This window comes from Eumetopias jubatus, unplaced genomic scaffold (assembly GCF_037043125.1).
Source record: "Eumetopias jubatus isolate StellerSeaLion01/CBP00866 unplaced genomic scaffold, mEumJub1_p1.0 scaffold_137, whole genome shotgun sequence".
Taxonomy (NCBI): Eukaryota; Metazoa; Chordata; class Mammalia; order Carnivora; family Otariidae; genus Eumetopias; species Eumetopias jubatus.
Window position 1 is genome coordinate 65,328 of NW_028274943.1, and position 24,826 is coordinate 90,153.

General features: G+C 58.6%; 1 protein-coding gene and 1 pseudogene across 1 annotated transcript; one reads left to right on the plus strand and one right to left on the minus strand.

Annotated features, from left to right (window-relative positions):
• Positions 1-6,584: 6,584 nt before the first annotated feature.
• On the minus strand, positions 6,585-9,620 carry LOC148161571 (epididymal-specific lipocalin-10-like). The gene is made up of 5 exons (XM_088020734.1): positions 9,510-9,620; positions 8,716-8,855; positions 8,290-8,366; positions 7,895-8,035; positions 6,585-6,748 (listed from the first exon to the last, which is right to left on the minus strand). Exons 1-5 carry the CDS (start codon positions 9,618-9,620, stop codon positions 6,585-6,587), a joined length of 633 nt encoding a protein of 210 aa, XP_087876860.1.
• A 3,422-nt stretch (positions 9,621-13,042) lies between these two features.
• Positions 13,043-18,901, plus strand: LOC148161572 (histo-blood group ABO system transferase 2-like; annotated as a pseudogene).
• Positions 18,902-24,826: the final 5,925 nt, after the last annotated feature.

Genomic DNA, 24,826 nt, shown 5'->3' on the forward strand with positions numbered 1-24,826 from the left:
GCGAGCGCCTGCTCCGTGTCCGGGGAACACCCGCAGCTGACTGTGGAGCTGGGCCAGCTCGGATTTTGCATTGGCTCTAGCTCTGGAGTTGGTGATGGAGCCGTAGTTCCAGCGGGCTTACTCACACTGGGGCGCACTTGGCTCCAGCTCCCGGGCTCCCAAGCTCCCAGCAGTGGCACCGCAACAGAAGATCAAATGCCTCGAGCTGCGGAGCGGGCTTTGGGCCTGTAGCTGCTCCTGCATCCACGTCGACGGTATAGTGGTGACCAACCCCGCTGCAGTGGCCAGTCCGCCATCTGGAGATGGTGCCCAAGCAGTGAGGACGCACGGTCCCTGCTCGCGTGGGGCTGGCCGGAGTAGAGGTCAAACGAGGACTTCACGACCCAGGGGAGTGTCTCTGATCAGGTGGGATCAGGTGCCAGGAGCAGCGGTTCAGGCCCTTGCCCCTGTCGGGCACCTCAGGACGGACCTGTATGGGGCACGAGGTGAAGGGCATGCAGGATCCTTGGGCTGAATCCCCCCGTAGCCATTACCCCCATGTAGCCGGTCCCGTCACCGCCCCGAGTTTTGTCATCCATGAAATGGGCAGGGGAGGAAAGCCGTTCGTGGGTTCAAGAGCCTTATCCAAGTGCGGAACCGGATCTAGATCATCTCTGGAGGGGGATTCAGCTCTAGCACCTGCCCCAGAGCTCGAGGCAGGTCCAACAGCGATGCGAGCCGCAGCTCCCGAGACTGGGGCAGCTGCAGCTTCAGCTCTCGCGCCAGCTCTGGGATCAGAGCCCGGTGTGCAGCCTGAGCAGCTCCGACACCAGCTACGGAACTCGCCAGCCAAGGGCCAGCACCTTCATCATCACACCCTCGCCATCGTGCACGAGGTCAGGAGAGGGGCTGGGGACCGAGAGGGTCCCTCCTGGGCAGGTCACCCCGTGTGCTTTGGTCACTCCATTCAGAGCTCCCCCTCCCCACCCCTCCCACAGGTCACAGCCCCGGGCGTCCCCACCCCTGCTTCCCAAACAAGGCTCAAGGTGGACAAGCAGACCATGGATGTTGGAATTCGAGACTTGTACCTTAAACACTGTATACGTGTTGACCCACAAACTCCCCTTTATGGATTCTGTTGCAAATAGGGGATTATGGACACGGGTCTTCCCTTCAACAAGCTGGGATTGGGCTGCCCACAGTAGGTGATGGGTGCACCTGCAGCCTGGGATGGGTGCTGCGCACTGTCCTCCCAGACAGGGGTGCCGTCACCCTTTCCTCCAGGGGACCTCGGCTTCCTCACGTTCTCCCCAGGGCTGCTGGTCCCCAGACCAGACACCTGCCGGTCTGAGGGTGACCAGCGCTGCCTCCATAGAGTTTTTTGTTTTTGCCAGAGTCCTTACCTGCTAGCTCCGGTTCTTTGACTCCCCCCGTGCCTGTCCCCACTTGGACTTGCATGCGTGTGGTCTCTCCCTGTGGAACCCAGTGACTTGGAGCGTGGTTTGGACCAGAGTCCGCTGAAACCTTTCTCTGGCCTTGGGTTGTGAGCAATGCATTGCCTTTTGGGGTGTGTCTTCCAGCTTTCTGCATTTCCCTGGTTTCTGTGTGGGCCACAGGAGGAACCAGCCCTGTCCTGTCTGGGGTCAGGCTGAGGTGTCCCAGCAGGAACAGGGGTCTCGGCCCCAAGATTGTGCCCATAATTCCTAAAGTGGCCTCTCTGATTACGTCTGATCTGTAAGCCCCAGGCATTTCAATATCGAATAAGGGAAATTCTGTGTCCAATAAACACAGAAGGAAACGAGTTCCCTTTGAAAATAGGGGGGCAGACACAAAGGCCCCTATTGCGTGATTCCACGTACAGGAAACACCCAGGAAAGGAACAGAGAGAGAAAGCAGCTTAGGGGTCGCCAGGGGCTGGGCTCGGGGAGAAATGGGCAGGGAGGCCTTCTGGTTCAGGGTGTCCTTTGCGGAAGCAGATATTGTGCAGCAATGTTCTGTGGTGCGGTGGCACAGCATTGGGAATATAATTAATGCTGCAGACTTGTCCAACAGAAAACAATTAATTTTATTTAAAATAAATAATAAACAGCGTAGAGGATAAGGAAAGATAATATAACAGTTAATATGTACCAGAGAGAAAGAACACAGGGGGAGGGGATGAAACAATCTGGCGGGGCATCAGGGTCGGGTGATGGAAACAAGGGTAATTGTACAAGCGGCTCTCCCCACGAGGATGTGGGCTCTGGCTGTGGTTCTGGGAGCCCTGCAGGAACAGGAGGAGGGGCAGGGCCAGATGCAAGAGCAGGGCCAGATGCAAGAGCAGGGCCAGATGCAAGAGCAGGGACAGGGTCCGGATGCACGGTAGGAGCTGGGTCATGGGCAAGTACAGGACCACAGGCAGGGCCAAGGGAAGGGCCCGCGGTGCCGGAAAGCAGGGGAAGGGGCATCGGCTCTGGCAGGGGCAGGGGCAGGAACAGGGACCCAGGCAGGGGAAGGGGCATAGGCTCTTGCAGGGGCAGGGACAGGGACAGGGACCCAGGTAGGGGAAAGGGCATTGGCTCTGGCAGGGGCAGGGGCAGGAACGGGGACACAGGCAGGGGAAAGGGCATTGGCTCTGGCAGGGGCACGGACAGGGACACAGGTAGAGGAACGGACCGGTGCAGGGGCAGGAGGTGGGTCATGGGCAGGAATGGGTGCACATGCAGGGGCAGGGAAACGGGTAGGGAAAGGGGAAGGAGCTGGGTCAGAGGCAAGCACCGGAGCACAGGGAGGGGCAGGGGAATGGACAGTTGCAGGGGCAGAAGCCGGGACAGGGGCAAGAACAGGAATACAGGCAGGGGCAGGGGAAGGGGCAGGATCCAGGGCAGGAGCTGGGTCAGGGGCAAGAACAGGTGCACACGTCGGGGAAGGGGCAGGTGCAGGGGCAGAAGCCGGGACAGGGGCAAGAACAGGAATAGAGCCAGGGGCAGGGGAAGGGGCAGGATCCAGCGCAGGAGCTGGGTCAGGGGCAAGAACAGGTGCACACGTCGGGGAAGGGGCAGGGGCAGGGGCAGAACCCGGGTCAGGGGCAAGAATCGGAGCACAGAACGGGGCAAGGGAAGGGGCAGCCTCCAGGCCAGGGGCTGGGTCAGGATCCGGAGTAGGGGCAAGAACAGGTGCACAGGCAGGTGCTGGGGAAGTGGCAGCTGCAGGGGCACGAGTTGGGGCAAGGGAAGGGCCATCGGCTCTAGCAGGGGCACGGGCAGGGGCAGGGACATGAGTGGGGGCAAGATTTGGGTCAGAGGCGAAAACAGGGACACAGGCATGGGCAGGGGAAGGGGCAGGACTTGGGTCAGGGGCCAGAACAGGAGCACAAGCAGGGGAAGAGGAAGGGGCAGGTGCAAGGGGAGGGACAGGGTCTGCAGCAGTGGCACATACAGGAACCCAGGTAGTATCTGGGTCAGGGGCAGGGACAGGGGCACTGGCAGGGGTAGGGACGGGTCAGGATCCAGGGCAGGAGCGGGGTCTGGGCAAGGAGCAGGGCCACAGTTCGGGGCAGGCACAGGGGCCCTGGCTCCAGCAGGAACAGTGGCAGGAACAGGGACAGGCTCTCTGGGCACAGGTTCTCGAGCAGGCCCTTCCTGGTCGGCGTCAGGCTCTCCGTGGGCAGGTGCCGGGTCAACTGCCGGCTCCTGGGCTCCTGCTGAAGTCTCTGCAGGCACCACCCCTCCCTGTAGAGCTGCTGAGGGAGTTGGAGCCGGCTCTAGCTCCTTAGGTCGTGGAACATCTGTGAGAGGAGAAAAGCTCACCCCCGTGCCTGCTCTCCGTGGGTATTTGCAAGACAGAGCCCAGCCCAGAGCCTCCCAGAGAAGCCGCAGCCAGGAAGGAGCCCTCCCCGGGACGTCTCCCCGACTGCAGTCCACCCGCTGGGTGCTCTGCACACAGTCTTTGCTCCTGGCCCCACACCAGCCTCTCGGGGCTCCTCCCTGTGGGGCCTGCCCCGACCCGTCCCCACACACCCACAGGCACCCCGCCCCAGGCTTCTCAGCCTCGAGCTCGGTCTCCGTGGGCTCCATTCCTGGAGCACAATCCAGTCAATGACCACCAGGGACAGTGGTCTGGGTGGTGTCAGAGGCCTTCCCCCGCAATCCCCAGCACCTGCTCCTGGGGACCCCTGTGGGGTCACGCCCCAGCTCCCGGAAATATCACGGCTGTCCGCCAGCCTCCTCCCGATTTCATCCGTGGTCTGCAAAGACAGGGACGGGTAGCCGGCCCAGAGGCATCACAGCCCTGCCCAGCCAGCCTCCCTGTCCCCCTGCCCTGTCCCCCTCCTGCTCCCAGATCAGACACATCTCTGCGTGCCCAGCCCTGCACGTGATACAGTGACCCCCGCTCCAGGGCAATTGGGATAAACCCAGGGCAGAAGCTCGCATCCGCGCACACCCCGTCCCACCCAGCCACCCTTGACCTTGAACAAGACCTGCCCACTGGGTATCTGACCCCTCATCAGCCTGCTCTTGAATGGGGTTGGCCCACCCTACATGACCCCTCTTCACACACACACACACACACACACACACACACACACACACACACACACACACACACGGGTGGGGACCTGGGGCTGCACAGGTGGATTAGACCCTGTGGGGCTGGGTGGCCGGCTCTGGGACTCCTGGTGTCACCTTGTGGTCTTTCCGACCAAACGGCCAGAGGCGGTGGGGAGCCCTGAAAGGACATCTTGAGACAGCTTTTGCTGGGCGCGCTTTCTTCCGTCGGCAACCTCCGGATCTGGGAACACAGCACGTGAACATCCTGGTTTCACTATCTGCAATGTAATGAGCTGGGCCGGGGGCTGTCTCTGGAATGTGGGTTCCTGGTTACCTGGGTTCCAAATTCTGATGGGCTCTGTTGTCAGGGAAGTGAGGTCACCATGGCCGGGGTCCCCTCACCCAACTTCCTCCTCAGACAAGAGCCCCAGCCGCGAGGGCCCCTCCCCCAGCTGTTCAATGCTGACCCCCCCCATGCCCCATCTATACAGTGACACCCTCACACCCCACCCCACCCACAGCCCACGCAAGGCCTGGGTGCAGCCCTTGTGTGAGGACACAGAGCTGGGTTCAGCCTGGGCTCCTGCGCGTGCCCAGGGCTGTGACCCTCAACAGACCCTGTGCAGGCCCTTCTGCACTTGGGGTTTGGCCCCTCGACATGCTTCACTTAGCCGCTGAGGCAAAAATGCAGTCCTGTGCTGAGCCCTTCCTCCCAGCCTGCTGTGGCCTCGCCTGCTGTGGCCTCGGCGTGGCCGTGAGACGAGCAGGACGTGGCCGCCCTCGGTGGGAGGGGGACAATGGCAGCAGAGCCGGCGCGAACCAGTCACGGACAGTCACCCCCCAAGGCGGGCGCAAGCTGCGGAGACCCCCGCCGCCCAGCAGGGCCGGCCTGCGCCACCTGACCCCACGCTGCCCAGACGGGAAAGCTAAGTACATTCGTGTCGGTTCATAGCACAGAGATCCTGTGGGTGGTCCTTACGTGGCAGTAGCTGACTGATGCCGTTCTACTGTGTTCTCCTCGGGTGGCCCTAACCGCACCAGCGAATTGCATCGCCAACTACATACTGGTGACTCCACGTGTCCGGCTCCCACATCTCTCTGTCCTCTGAACTCCAGCCCCCCACGTGGCATCTCCATTTGGGGGTCCTGGGCTCCAAGCTCAGCCCCCGAGCCTGCCCGGAGCTCCCTGTCCTCGGACTGAACCTCCCTCCACGGCCTGTGCTCTCCCCCCCCTCACCCTTCCCTCCGCTTCCACCACTCTGGGGTTTTTCACAAGTGGTCTCCTCTTCCGCGGAAGCCCACCCAACTTCCCTAACTACCTCTGTGCCTCAGCTCTCTTCCGAATGTCCCTTCCTCCGAGAAGCCCTCCCTGACCCCTCCTGCTCCACCCGGCGTGAGTCAGACCTGCCGTTGTTTTGCACTCTCTCCAGACACTTTTCCCCGAGTCTGCGGTCGTGTGAAGGGCAGCTGCGCTGGTGCGAGCCTGTCCTGGCATCAGATCTCTGAAACTGAATTTGCCAGTTTGCCTCTCTCCGGCAGCTAGCACGTGCCTGGCATGTCACGGGTGCTTGGAAATGTTGGGCGAATAAGTGGAAGACTTCCTGAGGAAGTGTAGGACGTCAGGGCCCACGGGGACTGGTGGCAGACGCGCTGTGGGACGCATACAGAAGGACGACATTGGTCCAAGAGCCGTGGTCTACTTCCCAGCAGAGAAGTGTGGCCGACTCTTTCCCCCACGGAATCTGGAGGGTGTGGGCAGAATGGGTCCGGTCGGGCATCCTCCTGCCTGGCCAACACCTGCCCTCCTACCGCCTTCCTATCCCCATCTCTCCAAGATCATAAAGGATCCCGCTTGGGCTACGGCCATGGCCCTGGACTTCACCCCATCAGTGGCCTGGGGTATTCCAACGCGTCCCAATAGGCCATTGGCTGTGCAGACCTGCAGTCTTGAGCGATGTTCCCGGGGTCAAGGGGGACCGCGGGTGGAGCCCCGAGGGGACGGGTGGGTGGACGCGGGCTCTCAGGGCAGGATGGTGTGCGCACACGAGGCTGCAGGAGAGAGAGAAGCACTGAGCTCTACGGGATGGATGGGGGCCGGGCGTGCTGTTGGCCTGCACGGGAGGGCCCGTGGCTGTCTGTTACCATCTTTGGGAGAACAGTCACACCGTTTGCGAGCTCCAATATCTCAACTATGTCTACGAATTTTTTCATGCTCGGGAAGCTGGACCTGCTCTGTCTGCCTGCAGTTGAAAGCAGAGTCACAAGGTCAGAGTCCCCAGCTCTGGCCCTCTGGGGCCGTCCCCGAGCCCGTGGCCACCGCAGCGCCGTCCGAGCTGGCAGGACAGAGAAGCCAGTGTGCTGCCAAGGGAGGGGGCAGCAGGCGGGTGATGGGCAGTGTGCCTCTGTCCCCTCTGTGCTCCGAGGTAGGGGGGTGTCCCCAGTGCAGCCCCAAGGCGGGCACCACACAGGGCCACTTGAGGAGGCCCCTCTGCTCACAGGACCCATGGGCCGGAGCCTGATGCCCCTCCCGCTGCGCTCCTGGCCACGCCCTCCTCCACGGAGACTCCACGGGACCCCTCCGACCTCTCCGATGGCTGTCCTGCAGGCCTCGGTGCCCCGAAGTGGGTTTGTGCCCCCTTCCCCCCACCCCTCCCTGGACAGCAGCTCCCCGCCCGCCCTCCCTTCACCACCTCCCCCTGCTCCCCCGATCCTGCCCTCAGCCCAGGGGGTCCCCTGCCTCCATGCAGAGGGTCAGTCCCACTCCGGGCCTGTTGCCCTCTGGGCTCCGCCCGTGCACTGGCCGCCCCCATCAGCCCCGTGGCAGCCACACCAGAGACCCGCCCACCCGGTCCCCCCGTCCGGGCGCCGCGCTCCGCCCGCCCACCTGGCCACCCGTTTGCTGTGTGTGTCCCAGCCCTGACCTCCTACTTCCCACTTCCTGCCAGCCTGCAGCGCAAGGGCCGTGACAGGAACGGATGTGTGTTCGTGTCCCCCCAAATTCATCCATCAGAGCCCCAGAGGGATGGTGTGACATCTTGGGGCCTTGGGAGGTGTGTGAGGTTAGCTGGGTGCTCATGATGGGGTCAGTGCCCGTATAAGAAGAGGAAGACACCGGAGCCCTCTCCCCGACACTTGACATAGTGAAGAGGCGGCCATCTGCAAACCAGGAATGGGGACCTCCCCGGAATTCGCCAGGTCGGCGCGCTGAGCCGTGAGAATCAATGTCCATCTCGGGCGCCCGTGCGGTGCGGTCTGTGGCGCTCTGTCAGGGAGCCCGAGCTGAGGCAGGTGCTTCCATACCTTGCCCTCCGAGCTTGTCGCCCCTCCGTCCCCCACCTGACCCGCACCCCGCACGCCCCCTCCCCAGATTTTTCCACTGGACTCACTGAGGATCAGCAGGGTCTTAGAGGTCCGGCCAGCCCGGCCCAGGCGCACGTAGACCACGCCGTAGCTGTAGTCGGTGGACAGTACGTGGAAGCCCTCGACCCCCTTCCCTGGACTGGAAGAGAAGCGTGGGGCCGCCCGATCAGGCCTGCACAGCAGGGGCAACTGGGAAGGGTCAGGAGTCCCTCCCACACACCCAACCACCTTCCAGGCCTAGGCTGCGGGCACTTGCATGCTAGTGCGCTCTGGGACCGTGGCCTGCCTGCCCGCCCCGTGGGCCGCTGTCCATCCCATCCACCCAGCCCTGGGACAGAGGAGCGGCCTCTCCCGGGCCTGTGGCCGTGAAGCCGGGGACACGCCCACCCCCAGGTCTTTCTCGCCAGGCCCGGGCCTTCCTACGCACAAGTATTCCTGAACATCGCCTTTTTCCTATCTTTCCGCAGAATTAATGTGTGTGACTGACACCCTTGTGACCTGGGGGCGGGGGGTGGCACCAAGGCGGGAGCCCTTTGTTGGCTCTGGTTTCCTGGAATTTTCCAGTTTGGTGCAGGGTCAGTCCCACAGCTTAAGGGAAACCCTCGGAACACCCACTCTCTGCCAAGTGCTCCCGTGTATGTGGTGGCCTCTCCCAAAATCAGGCCTTAATTTTTAGGGGCAGGAAGGGTTTCGGGCCGCAGAGATGATCTGTCAGATGTGCAGGTGATCATGGGTCTGGCTCCCCCCGCCCCCGGCTCCCTTTCCCCTCTTGACAGGGAGATGTCTGGGCTGTTTGTGGTCAGGGCTCCGTGAAGAATGTGCTGGGCCCCCTCCCCGGTCCACTCACTGGCTGAAGGCAAGGACCACCTTCAGCTGGCCCGCTTTGTGGACCTCCAACATCGATGCCCCCAGCTTCCTCCTGTCTCTGCCTGGCAAGAATCTCTGACCCTCAGAGGCGACAGCCAGAATGTACCAGAACCCTGAAAACTGTGGAGAGCGTGCTGACGTAGCTGCCCGTGCCAGGCTCCCAGCCGGGCCCTCAGGACCCCACCGGACACTGATATTGGCCTGAGGCCCGGGCCGGGTCCAGCACCCACAGGTCGGCACAGCCCCTGCACAGGGCCCCGGCTGCCCCTCTGGGCCTTGGCGGGCAGGTGCCGGGTGTGCTGGGGCCCCGAGGGCTGGGCTGTGCTTACCATGTGCTGGAATTCCCTTCCCGTGAAAGGCCTCCCCCTTCCTTCCAGCTCGGCCCTCGGCCCCATCCCTCTGACTTCCTGCCACAAACCCACATTCCCGGGGAGTCAGTTCCCACGTTCGCCTCCACTAGAACCTTCCACCTGCCAGCCATCTGGTTGTTCTGGAACACGCTCTGCTCGTTCGGCCTCTGCCCACCTAGCATCCCCGGGGCCCTGAGGCAGCACCTGCCTGGGGCCCTCGGCCCTCCCCCCTCTTGCGTGGCCACCAGCTCCTCAGAGAGAGGCCAGGGCCTGAAACCCCTTCCGCCCTCGCGGCACTGCCCCCTGTTCCAGGATGGCCCTTTGGAGATTTTCAGGGAGTGATCTTCCAGCCACCACACACACTGCATGCCTGGCCCCGGTCGGCCTGGCTGTCAGCCTTGGGGAACGCAGGTGTGTGGCTCACCTTGTTCCAGTTGAGGTTGTGGGACTCCCTGGGTAGCTGTCCCTGCGGCCGGGACCCCGTAGCAGGCATAAGCGCCAAGACCAGCACACACGTCAGCCTCCCTGGTCCCATTGTCACCCTCCTTCCTCGGCCACCGGGGCACTGAGTTTAAGTCTCCCCACCCACCTGACCCTGCCGTGGGCGTCCAGCCAACCCAGAGCCTTGAGCCAGCCTGGGGTGGGTCAATGTGGGGGGAGAGGGGCTTTGGGACACAGGCGGGCGGCCTAGGGGCTCGGCCTGGCGGGTGCTGCCTGAATTTGAAGGCCATCGTGTTCCCCTGTGAGACCCCTGGGCCTCCCATCCTAGGCCCCGCGGAAGAGAGGCAAGCAGCCGGGAGGCGTCCCTGTGAGTCACTTCATAGAGATATTTGCACGTGAGAAGCAGGACCACGGTGACAATGGGGCACAGACGGCACCAGCGTGACAGCAGGGCTCTCCGTCCTGAGCAGGTGCTCCCGGACAGGGCTGCTGGGTGTGTGTGAGCGTGCCCACCCCTAGCCTGCACGCACCGCCCCCCTCCGTGAGTGAGGGGCAGCCCCCAGCCCAGCTTCCGCCACGACGTCAGGCATGGCCCCACCAGACCACAGGAGGAGCCACAGGCTCGGTCCCTCTGGAATCCTTCCCCCTGCCCTGGCCCCAAAGCCCCAGGCCTGGGAAAGCCACACTCTTGTGCCCTGGACACTGTGGCACCCCAGCCGCGCACCCTGGTGGGCACCCGCGCCCACTGCGTCAGCCCGTACCTGTCCAGACCCCCGAGGGTCTGCTCTAACTCAGACAGACAGTCCTGCCTCCAGCCCAGGGACTGTGGTGACCCCTGCTTGCGGAGCAGCTGCCCCCAGCCCAGCCCCCACTCAGGAGCCAAGACCCACGTCCACGTGTCCCCCACCCAGAGCTGGTTCTGGGCTGTATGGCCCAGCCCTCGGTGAGCCCCACGCCCACCTCCTCCCCTGCACCGACCGGAGCCCCGAGAGGGCAGCGCCCCGTCTGACATTGCCGTCCGCCCTCGGCACACAGGTGAGAGGCATCTGTAAGGCCTTGTGGGATCGTTTTATTTGGAACTGCCGTGAGTCCTGAGAGCAGCCCGCCCCACACCAAGCTCCCAGGCGGCTGAGCAAGGAGGCCAGCGCCTGGCCAGCCTCACAGGACTCGGCGGGCACAGTCCCACCGGGAGGTCGATGCATTCACTGAAACCCAAGCAGAGCGTTGCAGGACCCCAGATTCACCTCGAGGGGTGTCAGCCCCATCGCGGGCCCCAGGCCTTCTCGGGGCAGAGCTCTGGGGTGTAGGATCTGGGGTGATGCTCAGGAGGACAGCTGACCTGGAAAGCCTTGTGCGCACAGGTGACTGGGGGGGAAGAGGACTAGTGAGGGTGGGCACCCAGGACACACCGCGGCCACCCCGCTCTGCCCACGGCCTCGCCCGAGACGGGGCCGGCCCTGCAGGCCTGGCTTTGGGCAGGAGCAGGGGACTCCGTGTAGAGCTCCCCACCCCCACCCTGCCTGACTCCCTGAGGCTCGGAGGGACCCCGAGACCCACAGAAGTCAGCCAGGGGCCCGTGGGCATTGGGTGACACTCACGGTCCGGCCTCAATGTGGCCTGCTGCTGAGACAGGAAGCCCAGGACTGGCTCCACCTAGCAAAGAGGCGCAGGGCCTCCTGGCTGGCCAGCTCTGTCCGGCCTGTGGGGCGGGAGGGGAGCCCTCACCACGTGTGCCCCGTGCCCCAGCCACCCCTCCTGCAGGGGGCCGAAGGGCAGGGATGCTGCTCTGGGACCCTGGAGGCCCGGGGCTCAGCACAGTCAGCGGGAGGTTGCCCAGCGTGGCCGCCCGTGGCAGGGAGTTCGTGGGGCGGCCCGTGGTGTCCACCACTTACTGTACAGCTCCACGGTGTTGAACGCCTCGTCCTTGAACTCTAGCTGGGTGAACACAATGGCGTAGTCCCTGAAGTTGGTGCCCAGGCCCGGTAGTCCAACACTCCTAGGCCTAGGAAATACGTGCACCCCCCAGGGGCGGAGCATCAGACCTCACGAGAGGCCCCCCCGGAAAGCATTGTCCCATTGACCCCAGAGCCAGCGCACAGAGGGCCTCAGGGACAGATGCCCGGCGAGTGCCTGTCCCAACTCATGCCGGGGGAGCCCTCCACCGATCATGTCCCCTCAGGGGCACCACCCCAGACGGAGGCCCAGGGTCACCGCGGGGCACGCCAGGGTGAGCCCTCCTTCTTCCAAACTCTGATAATAAAATCTTTTTAACATTAAAAAAAAAAAAGAAAGTTTTCCAGCGTGTGTCTTTCAAGGATGCCTGCGTCTCATCTAAGCTCTCTCAACTGTCGGCAAGCAGTTGTTACTAGTGTTCCCTTAAAATGCTTTCAGTGTCTGAATTATTCTGGTGTCAGCCCTCCTCTTCCGTTCCTGATTTTAGAGTCTTTGTGCCTCTCCCCTTCCCTCTCTCTGCCCCACCGCACCTTCTGAGTTTGGTCAGTCAGCTACTGCTTTATGCACTTGTGGTGCTCTTCCCAAAGGACTCGCGTTCGGTTTCACTGTTTTGTCCTTTTCTTGGTATTGTAGGTTCTTAGGGTCAAAATTTAAGCACCGACTTGAGATTTTTTCTATTCCTATCCAGGCATTTACCGTCTAAGTTTCCCTCCAAACAGGACTTTGGCTCCGTCCCATGAATGTTGGCCTGTGGTCCTCTCCTTTCCATGCAGCTCAGCAGACACGTCTCGGCCCCGCCGGTTATTGAGAGGCCTGCTGCTTCGTCCGCACGTGGTTGTGGGGCTCCCGAAGTGCCTCGTCGCTGCCCTTCTCACCTCGCTCCCTGTGGTGGGAGCGCGTGCTTCGTGTGAGAGCGATTCTCTTCAATGCTTCGCTCCTCGTTTTGTGACCGAGCACTTTTTGCACCTTGCAGGATGTTCCGTGTCCCGCTGAGGACAGTGTGCATTTTGCCGTTTGCAGCACCGAGTGTGGTGGGTGCTGTCGGGCTGTCTAATCGGTTGGTGGTGTAGGATATCGAAATCTCCAACTACACCTGGAGGATGGACCATTTCTCCCTTCAGTCGTACCCGAGTTTGCCTCCTGTGTTTTGGTGCCAGGTTGCAAGGTGTGTGCAGGATTGTGCATGCTGTTCTATCTTCAGCACGGTCCTCTAGTGCTCGTTTCAGCGACGTCATCTCAGACTCCAAGGAAAGGGGGTGCTCGGTGGAAAGAGGCCCTGGGGAGACCTGCCTACCTCTGGGATCCGTGGGGACGCCCGGGCGATGTGCTGCGAGGGAGGAACGCCCTGCCCCCCTCCCTGTGAGTGAGAGAGAAGCCAGTGTTGGATCAGGTCGTCCAGATGCTGGTGGGATGCTCAAACCACCTGCCAGAGGGAGGCGGCCTCCACGGGAGCTGATGTGAATCACACGCGAGGGACGTGGGTAGGTTGGGAGGAGCAGAGCGGAGTGATCCGGGTCCCACGGCTCTTTTCCAGGAAGAACACAAGGCTGCTCACGTCGCACCATGGCCTTCCTCCTGATACCGCCCGACTGGGTCCTCTTTGGGGAAGAAATGTGGACCCCCAACCGGAACTTGCAAGCAGCCGCGGCAGCAAGGAGCAAACTGTCCCCCACGCCAGCAGCTGTCCCCCACACCAGCACCCCCATCATCATGACAGGACTGATGAGCTGCCCCTCCACCCACACCCTCCCACTGAACCCCACCTTGTGGGGAGCTGCCCTCTCCCCACTTTATGAACGAGGAGCCATGTAGCTAGGGAGTCGGAAGGCCAGCGGGGAAGGCGTGCTGTTAGCTTCCAGAGGGAGAAGATTCGAGAACTATGGAGTAAAGGCCCGTGGCTGCTCTCCCGGGGCCTGGGGACAGGGCCGGGATTTGCTCCCTGGGGCAGCCTCTGCTGTGCTGTCCACACACAGGCCCCCCGCTGGCTGCTGGGGGGGGCGGCTTACATGCAGCACTGTGCGCAGTGACGCCCTCCTGCCACCTCCGTGGATGGGATGTGTCCCCCGGGCTCTGGGGGTAACTGCCCCTGGCCCTTCCCAAGCCCCTGCAGCTGCGCCAGGGAGCTCTGGGCTCCCCACGGGGGCCCCTGCTCCTGCTTTGCACGGGGATGGATGGAAAGCCATCCCTGGCGCACCCTCCTCAGCAGTGGCCTTTGGTGGCTCTTTCCACAGCCCTGGCTTCCCGAGCCTGAGAAGCGTGATGCTAGGGGTCAGGGAAGCGGGGGCCAGGTAAGTGGGGTGAAGGCAGGGTCACGATGCCCGATGGCCTCGGGGACTGGCTGTGTGCCAGGGGGCAGTGGGGGCTGCTTCACGGGCTGGCCCCGCACCCAGGCTGAGGCATCGGTGATCTGGGCGTCAGTCTCATCCCCCCGCTCTGCCCAGAGCGGCCAGGCCACTCCTGTGACGTGTCCCTGGGAGGACGGACCCCCACCTGTCTGGCTTCAGCCTCGACCTCTCCTCTGACCTCCCACCTCCTGCCTCCAGGGTCACCTGTGTGTCCCACCGTGACCCCCTGCTCTGCCCCGCTCCTGCTCTCAAGTCCCTGATTTAGTGAAAGTCCTCACCTTCCCCCAGCCCAAGCCAGGAAACAGGCAATCCTCCCTGCCTCCCCCCGCCCCCGACACTGCTCAGAACAGGCCGGCCTCTCCTGCCTCTAGGTACCTGTCTGTCCCCACGGAGTATCTGCGTTCCCTGCCCTGCTCTAGGGGAGGCCCCGTCGTCTTTCCGGTACCTTCCAAGCTGTGTCCCTGTCCTCCGCTGCACAGAACCCATCCTCCTTCGGGAGCCAGAGTGATCTTTCCAGAACAGACCTACGAGCCCCTCTGGGATCTGTTCCCCTAGTGTCAGCCACCTGCTGTGGGTCACAAACCACCCAGTTCGTGGTGGGAGATGTCCCAGCCACTGACGCCCACAACTCCCCAGATCCTGGGGGTGACTAGGCTCAGCTGGGCAGTTCTGGCCCAGCCCTGTCCTGTGAGTGTAGACGGAGGGTGCCGGGCTCGGGGGCAGCTTGAAGGTGTCCTCCCATTTCCAGGGTGGACGCTGGCTCTGGGCTGAGAGCCCGCCTGGGCCCTGGCTCGGCCTGTGCTCCTTCTCAGCCTGTTTGGCGGTTCCGTGATCAGTGTCTCCAAGACACACACGGTTGTGTTGATGAAGTGGCTTCAGAGGACCCACAGCACCCGCGCCGCTGCACGGGATTTGTTAGACCCTCAAGAGCAAGGCCAGCTGGGTGCAGAGCCTGGGGAGGGAGACCCCCTGGATGGGAGGGGCCTCAGGCGCAGACATGGTCTGGAAGCAGCAGCTGCTGGGTCTCAGCTCAGGAGCGCATGCAGACACGGGGGTACAGCCTGCGGGGACAGCTCCTTCTGGAAGGACCCAGAAGCTTGGGCACCTGTAGCAGCTCCCCAGCCCCACTGACCGGGCGCAGCCACCTCCCTGCAAACTCACATCACGCTATGTGATTTTCAGGATGCTTTACCCCTAGCCAAGGTGCTAACACCCCCGGGAGTACATTCACTGAAATTTCCCCCCCTCCCCTTCCCTCTCTTCCCCTCCCTTTCTCAAACTTAGGGAAATTTAAGGTAGACAAGGAAGGGCGGGCTGATTGAAAACTCAGCGGGTGCACGATTGCCAGATTCTTTTCCTCTCCCTGTTTCTGAGATCTCGATTTGGAGCCCACAGATTATTCTCTGTCCCTTTCTCTCTCTGTGCCTTGCATTTCCTGCTTTCTGTCCCTTGCCCACCAAAGAATGTGTGAGGGGGGCTTGTTCCCTCCCGGGGGAGGGCCCCCTGGCTTTGCTGGGAAATCCCTGCTCCCACTCTGAGGTCTGGCAGGGACCAGGTTTGCTTAGATTTGGAAGGGATTTGCATAGGTTTGCGTTTGGGTTTCTTGCAAGTGTGAAGTGCTTCTGGAAGGAGGGTGCACCTGGTGGGCCCCTGAATGCATGGGGCGGGGGATGGTGAGGTTCCAGGTGGGGGTGGTGAGCACCAGGGCCCTTGGTGCGCTCACCCTCCTCCCAGCTCGCACATCGCCATGCTGTTCTCTTGTGTTCCCGGAGGAACGATGTCCTTGCCCTCACCCCTTGCCTGGCCCCCATCTTCTGGGAAGGGACCTGCAACACTGACGTCCTGAACGAGCAGTTCTAGCTGCAGAACGTCACCATGGGACTGTCGGTGTGTTGAGCACAGAGTGGGGGGACCCCGTCCTGGGGATTAATGCGAAAGTGCATGCATTCAGCAGTCTTACTGGGCTCTCGTGGGCCCGGTGAGGGGACAGCACCTGGCTCCCTCTCAGGAGGCTGCCCGTCACAGTGGGTGACAGCCCCCGCCTGCTGCCACTCCCCTCGGACAGACACAGCCCTGACCCCAGGCCGCTATCCTGCTGAGTCAAGGGGCAGAGCACCCCAACAATGGGGCTTCCAGGGAGCCCCCCACCAGAGAAGTGGAAGGGGGTCACGTGTGCCCTGTGCATTGGTAGCGAGGAGATGCTTGTCGGGCTGGCCCCTCCTGTGTGTCTCTTAGAGGATGAGGCTCAGGAGGGCACAGCCTCAGACAGCACTCGGGTCAGACAGCACTCGGTGCCAGAGCCCAGGCCCCTGAGAGGGAGCTGAGCAGTGAGGCCCTGGGACTGCAGCGGACACAGGAGCACGCTGGGCATGGCTGCCAGCAAGTGGCCTGGCCCCTGGGAGCCTCTGGAAGCTGGGGCTGGCCACAGCATCGGCAGTCAGAGCTTCCTTCCTCCCCAGAGCTCGCCGAGGCCCGCAGGATGGCCTGAGGCCCGTGCAACCCTTTTCCCAGGCCATTGGAAGGGAGGCATTCAGCCCCATGTGCGGGGGGGACTAGGAAGGGCCCAGGTCGCCTGAGAGTCGTCCTCCAGGTCCTGGAGAGCGGGGACTGAAATCACCAACCAGACCCTCACGGCCCAGGGTCCGCGGCCCGCGCCAGTGGCCCTGTCCCAACGCTGCCCGCACAGGCGGTCCTCATGGGTCCCCCTCTGGGCCGGGAGCGCAGCCCCGGGGCGAGGGCAGGTGCCGGGCTTGCATGAGGGAGCCCTTGCCGGCAGCGTCCTTGAGGGAAGGGGCCGTGAAACCACACTCACAACGACTGGGCCTGGCCTTTCCCCTGGTGACCTGATCCGGGCCTGCGGGTTGTGTGCCTGTCCCCTGTTTCAAGGCAGTGGCCGCCTTCCCCGTGTGAGCCCTTGACTAAGCTGCCAGGTGTGGGGCAGGCCCAGGGAAGTAGCCTCAGTGCCTGCTCCAAAAAACCAGACTCAGAGGGCTCACCACACTTGCCTGACGCTGGGGGAGCTGCTGTCCCCACGGTGCGGAGCAGGTAGACCCCTCACAGGGGGACCAGCCATGTGAGGGCTTTGGACTGAGGGAGGGGCATATGTCGACCTGGATCCAGAAGCTGACCCCCTTGGATTCAAGGCTGGGGTCTAAGCAACCCCCCTCAACTCCCCGGGTCCTCTTTCCCCTTCCCTGTCCCCGGGCTGCACCTGATTCCCGGTCTGGGGGAGTTCAAGGTGACCCCTCCTAGGAATACCAATGGTAGATTGAGGACCTTGTCAGCAAGAGGCCCCGTAGCCTTCACGGGGGGACCCTCCAGGGGGTGCAGCCAGCTGTGGGGACCAGCGACAGCCCATCCAAAGCAAGAGGGGCAGGTGGCTGGCCCTGCTTCTTCTAGCCGGTCTGTTGGGCCAAGGAACGAGGGCTGTGCCCAAAGGAGCTCCAGTCCTGGCAGGTGGGGAGGGGACCCGCAGGGGGGCGGCCAGGGGAGGGCACCTGCAGGGTTTGCCCGGGAGCTCAGCACGGGGCAGTGTCCCTGGCTCCAGCATGCTGACTGTGTGGCTGCATGGGTTTCCAGCCTCCCAAGCCTCGGGCTCCCGTTTGTAAGATGGGGTGCTGAGGGCCCCCATCTCTGGGAGCGGAAGGGAGGGAGGGCCCGCCGGCGGACTCTCTCAGGACAGGCCAGGAGGGTGGCTGTGGCTTAACGCAGCCCGGGGCGTGTCCCAGTGACGAAGGTGAACACGTGCACGGCCCCGAGCTCTGGGGTCCTGCCACCAGCCTCTGGCAGTGACTCTCCTCCCGCCCTATCCCCCGTCCCTGTAGCTACGTGGTCTTCCTGGAGCCGTTCCTGCAGCCGGCGGAGAAGCAGTTCACGGCGGGACACAGGGTCACCTACTATGTCTTCACCGACTGGCCGGCTGCCGGGCCCGAGTGCAGCTCCCGGAGGACCAGAGAGTGCTGGTTCCAGGTCCCCGGGGCTCCCTGCTGGCAGGATGTGCCCATGCACCGCATGGAGATCAGCAACTTCTCGCAGCAGCTCTTCCTTCGCAAGGTGGACTACCTGGTGTCCGTGTAGTGGACATGAAGTTGAGCGACCACGTGGGCGTGGAGAGCCTGTCCCTCCTCTTAGGCACCCTGCACCCCGGTTTCTCCAGGGTGACATTCTAGGACTTCAGCTACGAGCGCGGACAAGGTCCCAGGGGCACACCCCAGGGACCCGGGTGACTTTTACTACGCAGGAGGCTTTTCTGGGGGTTCGGTGCCGGAGGTTCCCCGACTGACCTCAGCCTGTCACCAGGCGATGGTGGTCGACTGGGCCAATGGGATCGAGGCCCTGTGGCATGACGAGAGCCACCTGAACAGGTATCTTCTCTACCACAAGCCCACCAAGGTCTGTCCCCAGAGTACCTGTGGGACCTGCAGCTGCTGGGCTGGCCCGGGGTCATGAAGAAGCTGAGGTTTGTGGCCGTGCGCAAGAGTCACCGGGACATCCGCAACTCGTATGGGGCTGACCCCGACTCTGTCAGGTGGTGCCACGCCGAGCGGAGCCATCAGAGCAGATTCCGACCTCTGTCCCCTCAAGGGAGTCTCTGGAGCCCGGCACTGCCCACATGGCCATGTTCAGAGCCCCTAGCGCCCCTGCTCTCAGGAGGTCTGCCTGGGGGCCCAAGTTCCTCTCTTTGTGGTCGGTGTGTTTGGATCACTTCTGGGTCATTTGTAGCTGTGAAGGGGTCCAACGTGTATGTCGGATGTTTTCGGTGTCAATGCTGCAAATAACTGGAACTGCACCACAGAAACCCACATTTCAATTTATATTTGAACACCTGCAGAGATGGAGACTCCCCTTCCTTGTACTTTTCTCATATTTATATTTCAGGGCTCCCTTCTGCTGTCTGTCCGTGTTGGCCCCATCCATCAACTTCGCTGACACCCTACTACTGATCGATGCAGCTCAGCACCAGGACGGCTCTGGTGGACGGCTGACTGCATGCGCGGTCATTTACCAGCGCTCACGCTATGACAGTTATCGGCCGACTACACCTCCTCTCCACTTCAGCAGCTCATTTCATCAATAACTTATCTCATGGCCTTTTCCCTTTTATCCAGAAGACAGCAAAACAGACACATTAAATAAAACGTTTTCACAATATTTTAAACTACTTATTTATTAGTATTGATGGCGTAACTTTCAGTGTCCTGGGTGAAAGGGGTTTTAACTTTAAAGGAAGATACAGAAATCGTAAGGTGACTGGTAGAGGGAAAGAGGTGAACAGCCTTACAAAAAAGCCCATGACTGCTCACAGGCTGTAGTCACCCAGTAAAGAGAGGGCCTAAAACTTCCACTGTGGTGGCTTCTAAGTTGCTTAGATTCAGAAGACAGAACCAGAAGATGCTGGCTGAGTTTTCTGATATCTAATAGAACCTGTTAAAAATCACTTATCCAGGGGGGCCCGGGTGGCTCAGTAAGTGAAGCGTCCAACTCTCGATTTCAGCCTGGGTCACGATCTCAGGGTCATGACACTGAGTCCACGCTTGGCGTCTGCTTAGGATTCTCTCTCCCTCTGCGTCCCGCCCACCTTTTCTCTTCCTCTCTCTCCCTCCAAAACAAAACAATCACTTGTCCAAAAAGCAGCTGAAATGATATGGTTATTTAACCGTGACATTGTTCAAGTAATTTCAAATGGTTAAAATAAACTATTAGATATTTATAATTAAAACAACAAAAATAAAACTGGATAGTGATGGGGAGGTTGTACATACTGACAAATGTTTGAAAGAGATTTACTGATAGCTTCAAAAATGGAAATACAGACTTGAAGATTTGGCAGCAAACCAGCAGACACGGCCAACTTGTACCCCAGCTCACGGGGCGCGGCTGCACCCTTCCTCACCACGGGCTCACACACAGCTTCTCTTCCGGGTGCACTCCAAATCCACACAACACCTACGACACTGAGAACATTCTTCCAGGGACCCCTGACCTCAGTAAGTGTTTCGTCTAATGATCAGAGAAGCAAATGAGCAAAATCCGAAGGAGTAAAACAAGTTCTGGGAGACACATGTAAGACAGGGCTGACAAGTAACCCAGACTCGAGATTCTAAAACAGAACCCACACTCGATCCCTTGGGGCACACCCCATGTCCTACTCTAGAAATGAGATGGAGCGGTTTCTGTGAAGGTGAGAGGGACGGGGATTCAGCTGGAAATGAAAAGCAGGTACCACCTGCAGTTCAGGGAAAGAAGACCCGTAGCATCCAGAACAGTCTCCTTTACAAAGCAGTATACTAGCTCTGTGAGTGTAATTGTCTTTTCTGCCATGACGGGGATCCCTCTGAACCTCAAGGACCAAAGGACCACAATTACAGAGACCCCTGGGCAGGAGGGGGACAAAGTGCCAGGGAGAGGAATTCGGAGACATGGGATTTAATACAAGTCTACTTCTCTGGGGCCTGGCTCCTTTAGAAAATACCTTCCAAAGATCGTTATGGGGAGAAACTAACAGAACACTCCAAACTAAGAAGAAATAAATACGGTATCTACTTTCTTGATTAGAAACTGTTCCACACTCCTCACAAAATATACAGAGACATACATGCATAATAAAAAGTCATTTCTCTCTGAACAAGAAAGTTACTAATATATACTGAGCATCTACTAAGTGCCAGTCCTGGCCTATATATATTTGAGGTCCTGTTGGACAGTCAGTAGGGAACATGCCCCTATTTCAAGCTTAGAGGTGCACTGCCCTGAGGTCTCACCGGGACAGGCAGGATGAACGGCACAATGCCATCAGGAGGCCCATCTGACTTCAAAACCCTCTGCTGTACAATCACATAAAATTCACCAGAGTTGAGGAGTGAACACTCTGAACTGTTACACAAACATCAAACATTTGGAGTGCTGGTTGTTGTTCAGACATGTTTCTTTTTTGTGACTTGGCTGACCTAATTCTGTGAAGTCCACTTACCCTGTAGCATGCACCACCCCTCTCCTGTCCCTGACCAGATTTGTATTCCTGGCTCTCTACGGGCTGCTCCTGGCCCCACACCAACTTCCTTTTGGTCAAAAGTGGTGTCTGAACTCACTGAGTCAGATTTTCACCCTTTACCACTGGATACATGTGGCTTAGAGGCTATTCTCCCCAACTGGGAAGTTGGTTCTTGATTCTGCCCCTAGTTCAGTCATGAATGGACCAGCAGCTTGCAGGTGGTCTCTGTCCACGCTCCTGGGCCCACAGCCATGGTTCTGGCACACGTACAATCTTCTAGACCAACGGGGAGGCATGCGATTCTATTTCTAAGCTCAGCTTCACAGGAACTACCACTAGCCGTGCGCAGTACACCCAGAGACTGTGCTCAGGGCCCCTGAGACAAGGAAGGCTTTGGCTTTGCTGATGGATGTGTGTCCTGGAGGCCTTTTCAAGACCGTCTCACTCTGACCACTCCTGAGCAGAGCAGACTAGCACATGCACGCAGTGTAGAGTGTGATTCTGTGGGACTCCTTTTGGCTGAATCTTTCCCTGGTTCTGGCAATAAAGTTTCTCACTGGACTGCTCTGTCCTTTGTTGGTACGTATCATGGATCCTCCCTTTGAACGACAGACCACCAAGCTCTCCGCTGTTTTCACCACCTCCCGTAGGCATGAACTGGAGCAAGGTCTGCAAAGGTCTGGGCCAAGACACAGGGAATGGAAGAGGACAGCACCCAGCCTTATCTGGAGGGGCCCCTGCTTGCTTCTAAGTGGGCGCTGGGTTGGGGGAGGAGTTGTGGCAGCCCTTCCGGCCCTACAAGCTAGCCGGTGGGGCTGACCAGCTGGGGCTCCATTACTCCCAGACTGTCAAAACGGGGCAGTGCTCCTGCCTCTGAGTGGAAGCTGGTGAGCAGAAGGGAGGTCCAGTCCACCAGGCCTGGGGAAGTGGGCAGCTAGTGGACACCCCTGCAGGGGGACGCCCTGGCCTTAGCCTGGCAGCAGCAGGAACATGGAGCCAGCCCCTGAATTCTTGGCTGCACTGGCAGGAGCAGAAGCTTCTTCCCCACGGAGGCAAATACCACAGAATCAGTTTGTTCTTACTGAGAGCATCTCTGAAGAATATTAATTAGTCTCAAAAGATACATAACTGAACACTTAGGGATTCTCTTCAATGAAAACAAAAAAGTCCTCCAGTGCTTTTCAACTAGGGGTGATTTCCCCCCTGGGGGGGCACTTGGAAACTTGTGGAGACCCTGTTTGTTTTCAAACCCGCTGCTGGTATCTTGTGACCTGGGGCAGGAGTGCTGCTCAGCAGCCTACGGCAGGTAAGACCAACGGCCCCAGTGAAGAGAACGTGGCCCAGAGTGTCAGCCGCGCTCTAGGAGAGGCTCCTGTTCCCGGGGCACAGCGGGAAGGGCCAGTCTTGGGCTGAACACCAGCTCTGCACCTCACTCACCGATGCTCCCTGCCAGTTACCTCGCCCCACTAAAGTTTCCATCTGCACGGGGGGAAAAAATCGGACTGACTTCAGACTTGCGTTGTAAAATTTAGAGGAAAATCTACTGAAGTGTGCCAGTGAGAGCCGTACGCCTGGAACTCATTTAGCGACCTCTTTCTCAAGTCTGGGGGACTAGTGAAGGTAGAACGTATCTTCACCTAGCCCAGTCCAGGACACCTCTCACATAACGTCCTAACACTAAAATGGGTCTGTGCAAACCCACATCCGTGCTAGGCGCATTTTCCCTTGAGCGCTCTGTTAGAAACTGTAGTCCTGCACATACCACGAGCGTTTTCTTGCTCTTACTACTTTTCTCCGCCAGCCAATGTACCTTCAACTAATCACAGTTCAGGATCTGGAATGTGCCCCACGCAAACCCTTCACCAATGACACTTCCAACCCTTGGAGCGGCTCTCTGCCGTGGTGCTGCCAGCAGGATTCTAGGCGCCTCCACAGAAACCAAGTCACTTTCCCAAGGCTCCAAAAGACGGAGCGCTATGAAATGACTTCTGAATCATCTACTGTATCAAGAGAAGACTTACCCAGGAGACCTTTGTCTGATTACATGTACTTTGAAAGATATATCTAAATACATAAATAAATTTTGTTATGCATTACTTGCCAAAGGACCTACCACAAGGAGAATATTTTACAAACTGGTTTCAACTAAAAAGGAGAATAGGGAAATTTGTAGTGGATGTTATTTTACAGTTCAACAGTTTTTCAAACTTGATTTTTTTTCCTCTTAAAATATATGCATGTTTATACATGTGTGTGTATGTGCTTATGTGTGTTCTGATTCAAAAGTAACCGCATACGGATCGGATTCTAGATTCTGTCGGACACATACTTTGAGATGTCAGTGCCAACAGCTCTGCTCTAGGTTTGCTTTCTAACATAGAAAATAAGAAGGGAGAATCTCTAGAGACTCTTATATTTCAAACATTCTGTTTCTAAAAGTGAAAGTAATACCTAGGTTCTGTAAACTTATTAAACACTGGAAGCAATACAGTTGTCTTTCTTTAAAGAAAAAAGGACATCTTCATGTTAAATAATTATATGCTGCTTTAAAAATTTAGGGGCAGGGCGCCTGGGTGGCTCAGTTGGTTGGGCGACGGCCTTCGGCTCAGGTCATGATCCTGGAGTCCCGGGATCGAGTCCCACATCGGCCTCCCTGCTCGGCGGGGAGTCTGCTTCTCCTTCTGACCCTCTTCCCTCTCGTGCTCTCTGTCTCTCATTCTCTCTCTCTCAAATAAATAAATAAAATCTTAAAAAAAAAATTCTTTAAAAAATTTAGGGGCAATAGACATATTACTTATTTTCGAGTACAGTTCACATTACTAACTTCGCAGTAACTGACAGAATTAAAGAAGAGAGAATGAACTGTAGCAAAATCAGAAGTATGGCCAACTTGCCATGTCTTACACACACCATATCTAATCATGTTTAACAGCAAGCACTAGCTACAACTGAGGCCAGTGAAGGCTCAGCAAAAATGAATTATTAAATTGGTCTGCTTATATCCCGTTACAGACTTCTTATGAATACTTGATTTTATTTTGTATAACTGAGAAGAGCTGACAGGAAAGGACAGGTTTAATGACAATCAAATGAAGACCAACTAGACTAGGTGTCCCACAGGAGAGCTGCCTCAAGTGGTTATAAAGTAACTGATGGGACACGACGAGACTGAGCACCGTAGTCTGTCACATACGGTGGTAAGTTATCCTGTAATATTAGTAGATTGTCTGCAACAGCTCATGAATCCAATAGCTCTGAAAGAGATGGGTACAGTATATGCCCAACAGAAGAAAAATAGACATTGACTTCGCATATTTAATACCAGATCGTTTGCCATTAAACTTAATTTCTAAATCATTTATATGACTCAATGACGGCATGAAATTTTTAAGCTGGTGGGAAGATGAATAGCACCAGAGAGAGAATGTGGATGAGTACAGTGTCATTTACCTACCCCTGCCCCACTAACAGGTGAGGCCGAGCTATTGTAGTAGGTCCCAAACACTTAAACTATAAGGTCATCACTGAGGAGACAAGTGAAAAAGATATTGGCATTTATAAGAGATTGGTGAAAATTAGTTCTAAAGCATTAATTTCTCTTAATAGACTAAAAGAACTGTGTGCATTCAGGAGATATTTGATCTGAATTAAGAAACTGATGAAGCAACTGATTAATTGGAATTTAAGCCATCAGTCCCCAGATCCATCAACAGCTTCATCTGCATTCTAAACAATTAGATGCCGGCCCCACAGAAAGCCCTGTGTTAATACACAGTCAATAGGACACCACAAAGAGACTCCCTGAGCTGCAACTGTCCAAGCTCCGACACACCACACAGATTTAAGACTTTTATACTGGCTAGGGTTTGAAGATTTTTATTTTAGTAGACAATGCACTATCAGATTCTTCTGAACTGAAACTGAAAAGTAATAATATCAAGAGTGTTGATACACAAAAAATTCTGAGTATGTGTACTTTTGAAAATGAGACAATTAAAAAACGTAATCACT

Excerpts from the sequence above, each read along its gene's own strand:
- LOC148161571 (XM_088020734.1), bottom strand. The coding sequence starts at position 9,620 with ATGGGACCAGGGAGGCTGACGTGTGTGCTGGTCTTGGCGCTTATGCCT. Across the intron at positions 8,856-9,509 it reads ACAACCTCAACTGGAACAAG|TTTTCAGGGTTCTGGTACAT; the intron begins GTGAGCCACACA and ends CGCTCTCCACAG. Across the intron at positions 8,036-8,289 it reads GTTCAGGAATACTTGTGCGT|ATCGGGCGGCCCCACGCTTC; the intron begins AGGAAGGCCCGG and ends TGTGCAGGCCTG.